The sequence below is a fragment of the Poecilia reticulata genome, linkage group LG2 (genome assembly GCF_000633615.1).
Source record: "Poecilia reticulata strain Guanapo linkage group LG2, Guppy_female_1.0+MT, whole genome shotgun sequence".
NCBI classification, from domain to species: Eukaryota; Metazoa; Chordata; class Actinopteri; order Cyprinodontiformes; family Poeciliidae; genus Poecilia; species Poecilia reticulata.
The window spans coordinates 41,674,862-41,688,566 of NC_024332.1; the positions used below are offsets into that span (position 1 = coordinate 41,674,862).

The following is a 13,705-nucleotide window of genomic DNA, read 5'->3' on the forward strand; positions in this document are numbered from 1 at the left end:
ACACAGTGACGGGGCTGCAGAAGGACTCCTTCTACTTCTTCAGAGTCAGCGCCCGAAACAGGGTCGGCAACGGACCCTTCGTTGAGACGGACGAAGCTGTGCAAGCAAAGAACAAGTTTGGTAGGGTTAACTTTGAATATATTCTTCTGCTCCTATTGATGGTGAATACAATCAACAATCTAAATTGGGYATTAAAAGGCAMCTAWTACACATTTTGCATGTTTTTATACTTCCATTTGGGTTTCTACTGCTTTTAAAATCAACTTAGCCGTTTCATGTTTTTTTGGCAATAAAATGTTTTCGGTAGCTGGAATATGAAACATTCCATATTTCTTTTCCTGGTTTCAGACGTTCCTGAACCTCCTCTGAATGTTGACGTTGGAAACGTCACCAAGTTTGGCTGCACCGTCTCCTGGGACCCTCCAGTGTCAGACGGCGGCTCTCCCATCACCTCCTACATCGTGGARCTGCGCGACAGGACGTCGGTGAAGTGGTCGCCTGTCCAGGTGACGAAAGCCGGCGAGCTCAGCGCCATYGTCAATGACGTCATCGAGAACAAGGAGTACATCTTCAGAGTCAAAGCTGAGAACAAAGCTGGCGAGGGCAAACCCAGCGCCGCGTCACGACCTGTTAAGATCATGGATCCAATCGGTGAGGACTGGAGAGTAAATTATGTTTACTACAAAATTATCATCCCAGTCTCAGCCTAAAGTTCCTAATTACTTTTTTTTTCCCTCCCTGCAGAACGTCCCAGTCCACCTCAGAACCTGACCTGGCAGGACCAGAACAAGAGCTCAGTGCAGCTCACCTGGGAGACGCCGCTGAAAAACGGCGGCAGCATCATCACCGGCTACATCATCGAACGCTGCGAGGAGGGAACCGACAAGTGGCTCCGCTGCAACGCCCGCCTCTGCCCAGACCTCTTCTACAAGGTGCAGGATGACGGCCTCACAGACACCCAGATGGCCCGTTTTCTGTCTGTAACGCCATGTTCTAACTAGAAGTCAGTCAGTCAGTCAGTCAGTCAGATTGTTGTCAAACAGTTTTCAGTTGACTGGATCTAATCGGTGATTGGTAGCTCAAGTCGCATTTTTGGAATGAATAAAAAGTTACATCTTCCTCCATTTTTAGCCCTTTTTTAAATTTTTAAGTTGCGTCTTGGTAGAGACATACCAAACACCTTATTTTATCAAATTCACCATATTTTGTGTTATGTATTACATTATTTATAGGTTTCAATATAAAAGAAAATGACATCACCTTTCAAACTCACAAAATTTCCAAAAGTTGTAAATTTTAACCCTTTCAAATTCAAATTTGAATTTTTGACTTTTTCAAGTTTTTTTCTCGAAAATTTCTGAGATGAATCCCAAAATTTCAGAATTCTTTAACAAACTTTGCTCCTTTTTTTCTCTATCTACAATGTCTCTCATACGCCATTGTATGGCAGCAATACAACTTGAAAGCAGTTAAAGTTTCTTACTTTTACAACTTCTGAATGACTAAAGACCTCATGCTGCTTTAAATCTATATTCCTCTTACTGAGGATCACAGATTTCTGTTCACTTTCTAACATCTTTCTATATTTTTCAGGTGTCTGGCCTGAAATATGGAACCAAGTACAACTACAGGGTGCTTGCTGAAAATGCTGCTGGAGTTTCTGAACCGTCAAACGTCGTTGGACCTCTGCTGGCAGACGACCCACATTGTGAGAAACGTGACATTTGTCGAATTAGCAGTGACTCCAAAAAATGAAAAATTWGTTTTTCACTAATGTAAGAGACAATGAGGTGTTAAAACAAGGTCTTTGTCCTCATCATGCCCCTCCAGTTGCTCCGTCCTTTGACCTGAGTGCTTTCAAAGACGGCCTGGAAGTGATCGTCCCTCAGCCTCTCACCATCAGAGTTCCCATCAGCGGATACCCGACCCCCGTCGCCAAGTGGACCTTCGGAGAGAAGGAGGTGACGACCGCAGACGAACGCGTCTCCCTGATGACCAAGTCCACTTTCACAGAACTTATGATCACGCCGAGCGTCCGGCCAGACAAAGGCATCTACACCCTCCACCTGGAGAACGACGTCACCTCTGTGTCTGGAGATATCGAAGTCAACGTCATCGGTACAGAAAAATACTGCAAGTCTGTGGGGATAATGGATTTTAATCGTTGTTTTAACTCATTGTGTTTTTGTTTCCAGCTGCACCCAGCGCACCCAAGGACTTCAAGGTCCTAGAGGTGACCCGGCAGCACGTCCATCTGAGCTGGGAGGCTCCAGAACACGATGGAGGAAGTCCTCTAACCGGCTATCAGGTGGAAAAACGGGACGTGTCCCGCAAGACCTGGGTGAAGGTACGACAACAGTGTCTGGATTTAATCATCATGTAACCGGGGAAARGACTAAATMAGAAGTGAGGTAATCTGTGGCCTTGCTGGTAACAGAATCAAACTGTTTCAGGTTATAACAGGGATCCAGGATCTGGAGTTCACCGTCACCGACGTGGTTGAAGGGAAGGAGTATCTGTTCAGAGTCACCGCCTGCAACAAGTGCGGCCCAGGAGAGCCAGCCTACATCGATGAGCCCGTCAACGTCTCTTCTCCAGCCAGTAAGTCAGACTAACTGCACAGTTAAGAGGTATTTTGGCTAATATCTACATCTTAGAAAACCAAGTCTACTTTATTTGCATAGCACATATCGGCAAGTACTTTACATCATAAAAACATCATAATTTTTAWGCAAGGCATGTAGTCAAATACTATTATAAAAATTATTACACAAATATACATCGACTATTTTGATCCACATCTCCAAGTCTTTATATCTTCTTCTAACTTTCTAACCCCTACACTTTTCCCTCTCTCCAGCTGTGCCAGACCCACCAGAGAACCTGAAGTGGAGAGACAAGTCAGCCAGTGGCATCTTCCTCATCTGGGAGCCGCCAAAATATGACGGCGGCACCGGCATCCGAGGCTACAACGTGGAGCGCTGCCAGAGAGGCACAGACAAGTGGGAGCCCTGCGGAGACATGGTGCCAGAGCTGAAGTGCCAGGTGACCGGTCTGATCGAGGGCGAGTGGTACGCCTATAGAGTCCGAGCTCTGAACCGACTCGGAGCCAGCCGGCCCTGCAAACCCACAGACGAGATCCAGGCCGTTGATCCGATAGGTAAAAACATGGACTGTCTCCTCGATAGAGATCAGTGTAGGGTGGCATTTACTGTATTATCATTTATCGTGATAAATTTCTTATTATGGTAACTTTGTCATGATAAATTCCAATTTGTTCAATAAAAGCAATGATAAATATCTAGCAAATATGATTAAAATGCAGTTGAAATTTGCGGTTTAATGATATAAATCACACTTCTTTTTGTGACTGGTGTCCTAGAGAAGCTGATACAAATRGGAATGTTTTACAAGAGCATTATTTGTGTTTATGCATATATTAATTCTGTGACATGAAGGCCTGTCACACTGAGCTGTAAATTGCATGATAAATTAAAATAAGCTCAATTATTTCCAGTTGGACAACAATCGTTAAATAGATGCTCCACTTATCATTGAAAAGCCACTATTTAGAAAGATTAGTTTTTCTAAAAACAATAAAGGATCAGTGGAAAATGGTYTCAAAAATGACAATATCATCATTTATTGCAATAATTTCTTGGACAAATTTATCAACCAACAAAATGTATTGTGACAGGCCCAGTGACACAGTCTAAGAAAAATTCTAAATGCTTAAGATATAATGAAAACAAGTAGTTTCTGATGAGTTTTTATCGTTATTCCGTCCTCAGAGGCTCCAGAGATCCAGCTTGATGCCAAGCTTCTGGCCGGTCTGACGGCCAAGGCTGGCAGCAAGATCGAACTCCCAGCTGAAGTGAAGGGAAAGCCTGAACCCCGAGTGAAGTGGACCAAGGCCGACCTGGTTCTGAAGCCAGACGACAGGGTGTCCATCGACACCAAGCCGGGACACTCCACTGTCACCATTGCTAAGACCAAGAGAGACGACACCTCCACCTACATCATCGAGGCAACCAACAGCAGCGGCCGCGCCACCGCCACTGTGGATGTCAACATCCTTGGTGAAAAGAGTTTACAACCCTGAAATGTAATGTCTATCTCAGTTTAAGTTGTAATTAAATGAGTATTTCTGATGTAAAACAGACAAACCTGGTCCTCCTGCTGCCTTCGACATTTCTGAGATCACCAACGAAACCTGCCTCCTGGCCTGGAACCCGCCACGCGACGACGGCGGCTCCAGAGTTACCAACTACATCGTGGAGCGCCGAGCTGCCGACAGCGAGATCTGGCACCGACTGTCCTCCACTGTCAAACAGACCACATACAAGGCAGTCGGCCTGGTCAAGTTCAAGGAGTACATCTTCAGAGCCTTCGCTGAGAACCAGTTYGGTGTCGGTCCACCAGCTGAACACCCGCCCATCATCGCCAGATATCCGTTTGGTAGGTGATCCGACTCTGACATCAAGCAGTTAGACTTTATAAATGAAAACAACAAACTTTCACAAAGTTTCTTCAGCTAAGTTAGTTTCTGTAAACACTCCTAAAAATTCACATTTTGAACATTTTTGTACTTTCATTTGGGTCTATACTGCTTCTAAAAACAGCTAAAGCGCTTAAAAAGACGTTTTTTAGCAATAAGTTCCATAAAATGAGCCGTTTCATAAACCTTCTGAATGTAAGTTACAAATCATCAGAATTGTAAAATAGTAACCCTTACTTTCCTGACCCAGCTCATTACCTAGCAACCCCAGCAGAGCTCTACCCGTCACCTAGCAACCCAAAAATGAGGTCCAGACCTTTTAGTCAGCTGGTTTTACAGCTGTTATGTGCTGTACAATGGCTGCTGGAAAATACAAGGGTTTTGTTGTTGACTTACCATTCAGAAACCACTGCTGCATTCTTGGTGGTTGTTTCTGTTGTTTGGTCCAGACACCCCTGGTGCTCCCTACAAACTGGAGCCTTCTGACATCGCCAAAGACGCCGTGACCCTGAACTGGTACGAGCCGGATGAGGATGGAGGCAGCCCCATCACAGGCTACTGGGTGGAGAGATACGAACCGGACCATGACAAGTGGATACGATGCAACAAGCTGCCCATCAAAGACACCAACTACAGGTGAGGCCAGCTCAGTGTCTGGTCAGGAGTGTCTTTGGTGGGGATTTTACTGACATTGTCCTGTTTTCCTGCAGAGTGAAAGGTCTTCCTACGAGGAAGAAGTACAAGTTCAGAGTCCTGGCTGAAAATCTGGCTGGAACTGGAAAACCCAGCAAAGAGACAGATCCAATCCTTATCAAAGACCCTATTGGTACCACATGTTTCTAATCTTAAACAGGTTGTTTTATCATTTAAAGTTATAAAGTAAATTAAATCCTTCATGTTTGCTCTTTTTCCAGATCCTCCTTGGCCTCCTGGTAAACCCACCGTGAAGGATGTAGCCAAGACTTCCTGCTTCCTGACTTGGACCAAACCCGAGCACGACGGCGGGGCCAAGATCGACAGCTACGTCATCGAGATGTTGAAGAGCGGAACCACGGACTGGATCCGTGTGGCAGAGAACATCAACCTCCTGGAGTTCTTCCTGAAGGGCCTKATGGAGAAGCAGGAGTATTCGTTCAGAGTGAGAGCCATTAACGTGGCCGGGGAGAGCGAACCCAGCGAGCCCAGCGACCCGGTGCTGTGCAAGGAGAGGCTGAGTAAGAAAAACGAATACTCAGAAAGAGCAAATGCCTTTGTCTGAGTTAATGTAAAGAACAAAATGTTTAGGAGATACCAGATAATCCCAGATAATACAAGGGCATTTCCAAACATGGTAGATTCAGATTCACTTTATTTTAGTTTGGTAAATTTACAACTTTGCAAAAAATACAAAACAAAATGCTACATTACAAACTAATAACTTACCAAAAAAGGAACAAACTGAAGCCGAGGCTTTTACTTAATTACGTTATTCATAAACTYAARAGTATGTCAACATTTTACWATTATTAGATCTTTTATTTTCAACCATATTCCAATAGYTTTTACAATTTTGTTTCTAATATRTTCAATATGAGGCTTTCAACTAAGTTTGTTTTYAAGAATGATCACAAAATATATCTTATAAACACGATGGATTTCACCTTCATTTGTATGTACCTTTCCATTATTGTTATTGTTTATCAGAAAATACTATAAAATTAGTAAACTTATAATAATCAAGTCACTTTTTTTTAACTCAGCTTAGGTCTTTGCCTACTGTTTGTATTAGTTCATCCATATTCATTTTAAAAAAGTTTGTATTGTTTGTAAATGTTATACATTTAAAAAAAAAACTGGAGGCTGTAGAAATATCATTTAAATAAGGTATAAATAATTTAGGTCCTAGGACTAATCATTTTACAATTTCAATTTGTGGCTTTGTGTTGTTAATTTGTACATCCTACAGTATTAAGTAAGAATAACATCATAACCTCAACTTGAAGATGGATCTATAGAAACAACGTTGTAGATCTGAGTAAATGAAACTGAAGACGTTTCTGTTTAACCCTCCTCAGATCCTCCATCGGCTCCTCGATGGTTGGAGGTGGTGAGTATCAGCCGGAGCAGCGCTGACTTGAAGTGGACGGCTCCGGAGCGTGACGGAGGATCTCGCATCACCAACTACGTCGTGGAGAAGCGCGACGTCAGGCGTAAAGGCTGGCAGGCCGTGGACACCACCGTGAAGGAGCTGAAGGCCACCGTGTCTCCGCTCAACGACGGATCGCTGTACGTGTTCAGAGTCGCTGCTGAGAACGCCGTGGGTGTCGGGCCGTTCTGCGAGCTGGAGGACTCCGTGTTGGCCAAGGATACTTTTAGTAAGTGGCAGATCAGTAAACATTTCCATTGCAAACTCTTTTGATATGTTTAGTACTTTTTGGAAATTTCAACATGTTGTATTTTTTTACATTAGCGGAATAGCAACAGATTTTGCACACTTTTGTAATGAAAACATAGCTACATAAAATCTCTTGTGTGGTTGAAAATAAAACATGTTTGTGCTGCAGCTACTCCTGGGCCGCCCTATGCACTCACCGTCTACTCTGTGACCAAAAAGTATGTGGACCTGGAGTGGGAGGCACCTAAAAATGATGGCGGTAGACCGATACTCAGGTGATATTTCTTCACTCGCCCTCATTCAGGCTGTAGTGCTGTTCAATGTTCCCATTATGTTCATCTTCTGGCGTTTGCTCCATCCAGGTACTCTATTGAGAAGAAGGAGAAGCTTGGAACTCGCTGGGTGAAATGTGGAAAGACTTCTGGTCCAGACTGTAAATACCGAGTAACGGATGTTATTGAGGGAACCGAAGTACAGTTCCAGGTCCGGGCTGAGAATGAGGCCGGAGTTGGACACCCATGTGAACCTACCGAGATCCTGACCATTGAAGATCCAACAGGTCAGCCTGAATCCAATCAATCAATCTAGGGCTGTTGTAAACGATTATTTTAGTAATCGAGTAATCTGTAGATTTTTCTTACGATTAATCGAGTAATCGGATAAAAACAATTATGAAATAAAATATTGGTAAATCTTCCATAACACCAGTRTTACTATCGGATATCAACATCAGTCTATTTTTTCCACMTTTGWGCTTCCCTACCAGTTAYTTTTTTGTAGACCGGGGGAGCAAHACGGGATATTTACGGCTCCTCCGTTCAGAAACTCATCTACCAGCCATGTTCCGCCTCCCGTTTGTTCAGACCGGGATGATATAAGTTTATTGTGCGGTTCGTCCGTAAAGCTGCTCTTACCCTGTAAGCATCAACCCTCAGCCGCCCGCCGTGTTCAGTCTCTCTGCTCACCTGTATAAATCCTCCTCAGCTTCTTCCCGCCGTTCAACCAGCAGCTCCGGAGCAGAAAGGCTGCCGAACTCCCGGCATCGCGCCGGTCATTTTAAGGATGTTTATTGGTCCCACAAAAACGATGAAAACCCGGAATTATCACCAATCAGTAAAATCCCCGCGGGCCGAACTTGAAGATTGGACGTTATGCCGCTAACACGTAGCTTCCGTCAACAACTCAGAGGCGGAAGTCAGAGCTCCGCGCAACGCAAATAATGTTCCGGCTGAAACACGAATCGCTAAATGATAAAACATAAATTAACGAAGCTTCGAAGCAGGTCAATTTTCCTCGAGGAATTTTAATAATCGAGGTACTCGAATCACTCGAGGAATCGTTTCAGCCCTATATCTATCTATCAATCAATCAATCAATCAAATTAATTAATTTCTATAGCACATTTCAGCAATAAGGCAGCTCGGAGTGCTTTATATCATAGAAATATCATACAGTCACCGGTTGAGAAACAAGTAACAAGGGTTACATTTTGTCACGGGCCATCATCAAAATCATATGTTGATCAATGTTTCATATGTCAATGCGACTGAAGATAAATGCATGGATGAGTTTCTCTAGATTTTGCTTGGACGTGAGTTCTTTAATCCTGGAAATGTTCTTCAGGCGATAGAAGGCCGACTTTGTAACTGTCTTTATGTGTCTCTGAAGGTTCAGGTCTGAATTCTGAGTCTGTTTCTTGTTATCTTCAGGAATCCCATCTCCTCCCATCGAGCTGCATGTAACCGGAGCCAGCAGGGACTTCCTGTCCATCGCCTGGAAGCCTCCGCAGCAGGACGGCGGCTCCCTGATCCGCGGCTATCATATCGAGATGTGCGAGGCCGGAACCGAGAAGTGGATGAGGGTCAACTCCCGTCCAGTGAAGGAGCTGAAGTACCGAGTGGAGGAAGGCGTCGTCCCTGAGAAGGAGTACATACTGAGAGTGAGGGCCATCAATTCTGTAGGGGAGAGTGAGCCCTCCGACATCTCAGAAAACGTCTTTGCCAAAGACTCTGACTGTAAGCGCACCACATCTGTTTCCTAAACAAACAGAGAAACTGCCAAAGCATGATTAAACATGCTCCTCTTCTTCGTGGTCCCAGGTAACCCAACACTGGAGTTCCAGACTCTGGACCTCGTTGTGGTGGAAACAGAGAAGCTCCACATCCCAGTTCCCTTCAGAGCCGTCCCGTCTCCCAAAATCACCTGGCACAAAGACGGCAAGGAGCTGAAGGCTGATGAGCGTCTCATGTTCAGGTCAGAACCACGACTAACAGTTTAAGATCCAGACACAACCAACATACCAGCAGGGTCCGTACTGGTGCTTGAAATCCTTGAAAATGCTTGAATTTCAGATAGGTGTTTTCAAGGTATAAAGTCCTTGAAAATTCTTGATATTCAAACTGCACAGTTTTGCAATAAAGTGCAATTTCGCACTTGATTAAAAGCCTAAACTTTGAAAATATTATTTGCAGTTGAAACCAGATATTTTCAAACACCTTATAAAAATACACATTTTTTCTCACTGTGAAGTTAAATCTGACTAAACCTTTTGTGTTTTTAGTTAGTTAGATTTACTTAAATTATTTCCATTCCCTAAATTCCATAAAACTTTGTGAGAAAATTTATTTAGAGATTATTTTATAACTTTTTTTTTATCGTGTTTAGGCATTTTATTTGAGCAGCAAAGTAATTTACTTTAACATTTGTTTGAATTGTTTCAATGTTTCAAATTGTTTCAAAATAAATATTTATTACTCCTAATGACTTTTTATTTCCAAAGTGTGGTGCTGGAAAAGTTTGAAAATGAAAATGCTTGAAAAGTGTTTGAATTTTACCGTGGGAAAATGTGTGAACCCTGACTGAGAGCTTAGAGATTAAACACAAAGAAATGTATATAACTCCTCATTCTGATTGTTTCTGACTGATTTGTTTGTTCGGAGCAGGAAGGAGTACACTTCCTGTCACCTGGAGATTGACAGCAGCCTTCACCCCGATGCTGGAGTTTATAAAGTGACTCTGGAGAACAAACTGGGAAGTGCCAGTGCTACCATTAACGTGAAAGTCATCGGTAATCACATGCATTCCATTTATTTGTCATTAAAACACATTAATCTCTTATGCTTACAAACAGTTCTTCAACATGTCTCTGTGTCTTAAGGTCTTCCTGGTCCCTGCAAAGAGATTGTTGCATCAGAAATCACAAAGAGCTCATGTAAAGTTTCCTGGGATCCTCCAGACTACGACGGCGGCAGTCCGATTCTTCACTACGTCCTTCAGGTCGGTTTCATTTTCAGTTTTAAACCATAAGAGCTTCTGATAGTTTTAATACCTCAACGTGATGGTGATCATGTGGCTGCAGCGGCGTGAGGCTGGTAGGAGGACCTACGTCAACATGATGTCTGGAGAGAACAAGGTGAGCTGGACGGTGAAAGACCTCATCCCCAACGGAGAGTACTACTTCAGAGTCCAGGCCGTCAACAAGATTGGAGGAGGAGAGTTCATCGAACTGCGCAACCCTGTCATTGCAGAGGACCAAAAACGTATGAAAAATAGTTTACTTTGTGATACTATTCATGAAAATTAACTCATTGCAGATTGTTTGCCTCAATCTGTTTATGGTTTTTGTGTATTGAAATGATGCTAGCTGATGGTAGCAACGGAGAATTACGGCCAAGCAAAGAAAAAAAACTATTTAATTGCGCAATAAAGTCATAGTTTTATAAAAAATAAAATTATAACTTTAATTTCTTGCATCTTACAAGAAAAAAAGTTGACTGTTTTAATAAAATTACTATTTCATTATCTTAATTTTGATTACTTTATTCTGATATTACAACTTTAATCTTATTTTATGTCTATTCTCAGATTTTTACAACTTTATTCTTGTTGCACTATGGCTTCAGTTTTGTAATAATCGAAATTAATTCTTCTATCTTTGTTCTTGTAATATTAGAATTTTATTCTTATATTATTGTGATTTTGTCCTAGTAATATTACGACTTTGTTCTCATATTTTTGGAACTTTATTCTTCTATTATTTTGGCTATTTTGGTAACTATGACTTTTATTTTGGTAATATTACAACTTTGTTCCCCATTTAGTGACCAAAGTAATGTCCTGTTAATAATTTAACTTTACTGTCCCATTTAAGATAATTGGATTGTATGTTTGTTGACCCAGATGCTCCTGACGCGCCAGTGGACGTGGAAACCCACAACCCCACTTCCAGCACTATAACCCTGACCTGGAAGCCTCCTATGTACGATGGCGGCGCCAAAATCATGGGCTACATTCTGGAGAGGCAGCAGAAAGGCGAGGACAAGTGGGAGAGGTGCAATGACTTTCTGGTTCCTGTACTGTCCTACACAGTCAGAGGACTAACAGAGGGCAAGAACTACATGTTCAGAGTCAAAGCTGAAAACGCTGCTGGCATCAGTGATCCGTCACGCAACACATTGTTCGTTAAAGCCTCTGATGCTGTTGGTAAGGATGTTCTGCTAAGTACCACTTTCCTCTTCTGTTGTTCCACTGTTGGGTTTTAGAGTCAAGTTTAAGTTAATTTTACTTTGTGTTTCAGATCCTCCAAAGGTTTTCCTCAGTGGTAGCCTGCAGTCTGGTCTCAGTGTGAAGCGAGGCTGCGAGATCTGCCTGGACGCCAATATTTCCGGCTCGCCGTACCCTCAGATCACCTGGTACTGGAACAACCAGGTGATCCAGCCTGAACCGCTCCGCAAGAGACCTGAGAAACCCCTGAAGAAGAAGCCAGAGAAGAAGGAGGAGGAGAAGAAAGAGGGAGAGGAGAAAAAGGAAGGAGAGGAGAAGAAGGAAGAGGAGAAAAAGCCAGAGGGAGAAGCGGAGGCTAAAGAGGAGAAGAAGGAGGGAGAGGAAAAGAAAGAAGGAGAAGAGAAGAAGGAGGAGGAGAAGAAGCCAGAAGAGAAAGCTGCTGAGCCAGAGGTGGAGGAGCCTGACTATCCCACCATAAATGAACGTCTGACCGTCAATAACAGCCACAGGGGCGTGTCCTCCATCGTCATTAATGAGTCAGTCCGCCCAGATCATGGGGTCTACATGGTGAAGGTGGAGAATGACCACGGCATTGCCTCAGCAACCTGCGAGGTCAACGTGCTGGGTAAGGGAACACTGATGTTATCGCACATTTGGACAGTCAGTTGAGTGGTCACACTATAACAGCTTATCGATTGTGCTTGCAGATACTCCTGGTCCTCCTGTGAACTTTAGATTTGAGGAAGTGAGGAAGAACTCAGTCATTTGCAAGTGGGATCCGCCTCTGGATGACGGCGGCAGTGAGATCCTCAACTACACCCTGGAGAAGAAGGACAACTCCAAGGTGGAGTTCGGCTGGAGTTGTGTTACCGGCACATTGAGAGGCTGCCGCTACCTGGTGCCCAAACTCATCGAGAAGAAGGAGTATATCTTCAGGGTTGTAGCTGAAAACAAGTTTGGCCCTGGTCCACCCTGCGTCTCCAAACCTCTCATCGCCAAGAATCCCTTTGGTATGCACATATAAGGGAATATTATCAGTAGGTTTGTCTGTGCAAGTAGTAGAAAAAAACTAAGACATTCTTTTTCATTTTCCTCAGAACTTCCTGAGGCTCCAGATAAGCCACAGATTGACGACGTCACAGCCAACAGCATGCTGGTCACTTGGGAGGTACCAAAGGACAATGGCAGCCCCATCCTGGGTTACTGGGTGGAGCGCAGGGAGATCAACAGCTCCCACTGGGCACGTGTCAACAGGTGAGTAAATCTGATTCTCATTTCATGTGTTCAAGCTCATGAAAACAATCCTTCCTGCTGTGTTGATTTCCAGGGAGATCGTCCCAGACACGGAGCTGAACGTTGAAGGTCTTCTGGAGGGACTAACCTACATCTTCAGGGTGGCGGCTGAAAACCAGGCCGGCCCTGGAAAGTTCAGTCCTCCCTCTGAGCCTAAAACAGCGCAGGCTCCAATCTGTATGTAAACTATCTAAATCTTCACAGCAGAAGATGCTAGTCAGCTGATACTTTTTTATCAACTTATGGCGTTTCTTCTAACCTTGTAGTGCCACCTGGACCTCCCATTGCCAGAGTGGTGGTAACCACTGACCACTCCATCGAAGTAGAGTGGGATCCTCCTGCCGACAATGGTGGAGGAGAGATTCTGGGATACCATGTGGATAAGGTCAGAAGATTTAGTTTCTGTTTTTGCTCAGGAATATATCTTGTTTTCTGGTAAATCATCTGAAAACCCCCGACTGAGACTAGACTGGTTGTCTGTTCCTCAGGCAATGGCTGGTACCAAGGACTGGTCTAGATCAACAGAACGTGCCTGGAAGCAGCGTAACTTCACCGTCTATGGAGTTCGTGAGGGGGCGAAGTACGCAGTCAGAGTCATTGCCTGCAATGCTGCAGGAGAAGGAACACCTGGTTTCACAGATGCTGTTTTTGTCCGGAACCCAGCAGGTCTGCCTAAAACAAGAACTTCTAGTTACTTTTGAACCATTTGTATTTTCAGCATTCTAACATTTCCTTGTTGCACTCCACAGAGGTCCCAGTAATTGACATGGACCTTGCCATCAAGAATGGTATAATCATCAGAGCTGGAGAAACGCTGCGTATTCCTGCTACAGTCACTGGTAAACCCTATCCATCCATCACCTGGACAAAGGATGATGGYAAACCAGATAAAGACCGTGTGGAGATCCTTAGTGAGGGCAACGACAGTGTTGTCTCAATCAAGAATGTCCAGAGGCAAGACTGTGGAAAATACCAGATCTCTGCCTGCAACCCCAGTGGCTCCAAGTCTGCATCAACCAGAGTGGAAGTGATGGGTA

General features: G+C 43.8%; 1 protein-coding gene across 1 annotated transcript in view; it reads left to right on the forward strand.

Moving 5' to 3' along the window:
- The window catches only part of ttn.2 (titin, tandem duplicate 2), a 228,210-nt gene that overhangs the window by 133,268 nt on the left and 81,237 nt on the right, over positions 1-13,705 (forward strand). The window contains exons 127-156 of the mRNA XM_017309405.1: positions 7-120; positions 349-651; positions 745-932; positions 1,594-1,708; positions 1,831-2,118; positions 2,196-2,347; positions 2,454-2,601; positions 2,861-3,160; positions 3,792-4,079; positions 4,162-4,458; positions 4,948-5,134; positions 5,209-5,324; positions 5,413-5,712; positions 6,553-6,852; positions 7,042-7,147; positions 7,235-7,431; positions 8,582-8,887; positions 8,972-9,125; positions 9,815-9,939; positions 10,030-10,148; positions 10,231-10,411; positions 11,052-11,354; positions 11,449-11,601; positions 11,773-12,000; positions 12,083-12,385; positions 12,473-12,629; positions 12,703-12,845; positions 12,935-13,053; positions 13,157-13,334; positions 13,418-13,702. Of these exons, the coding sequence (XP_017164894.1) occupies positions 7-120; positions 349-651; positions 745-932; positions 1,594-1,708; positions 1,831-2,118; positions 2,196-2,347; positions 2,454-2,601; positions 2,861-3,160; positions 3,792-4,079; positions 4,162-4,458; positions 4,948-5,134; positions 5,209-5,324; positions 5,413-5,712; positions 6,553-6,852; positions 7,042-7,147; positions 7,235-7,431; positions 8,582-8,887; positions 8,972-9,125; positions 9,815-9,939; positions 10,030-10,148; positions 10,231-10,411; positions 11,052-11,354; positions 11,449-11,601; positions 11,773-12,000; positions 12,083-12,385; positions 12,473-12,629; positions 12,703-12,845; positions 12,935-13,053; positions 13,157-13,334; positions 13,418-13,702 (6,153 nt within the window). The remainder of the gene's footprint in view (positions 1-6; positions 121-348; positions 652-744; positions 933-1,593; positions 1,709-1,830; positions 2,119-2,195; positions 2,348-2,453; positions 2,602-2,860; positions 3,161-3,791; positions 4,080-4,161; positions 4,459-4,947; positions 5,135-5,208; positions 5,325-5,412; positions 5,713-6,552; positions 6,853-7,041; positions 7,148-7,234; positions 7,432-8,581; positions 8,888-8,971; positions 9,126-9,814; positions 9,940-10,029; positions 10,149-10,230; positions 10,412-11,051; positions 11,355-11,448; positions 11,602-11,772; positions 12,001-12,082; positions 12,386-12,472; positions 12,630-12,702; positions 12,846-12,934; positions 13,054-13,156; positions 13,335-13,417; positions 13,703-13,705) is intronic.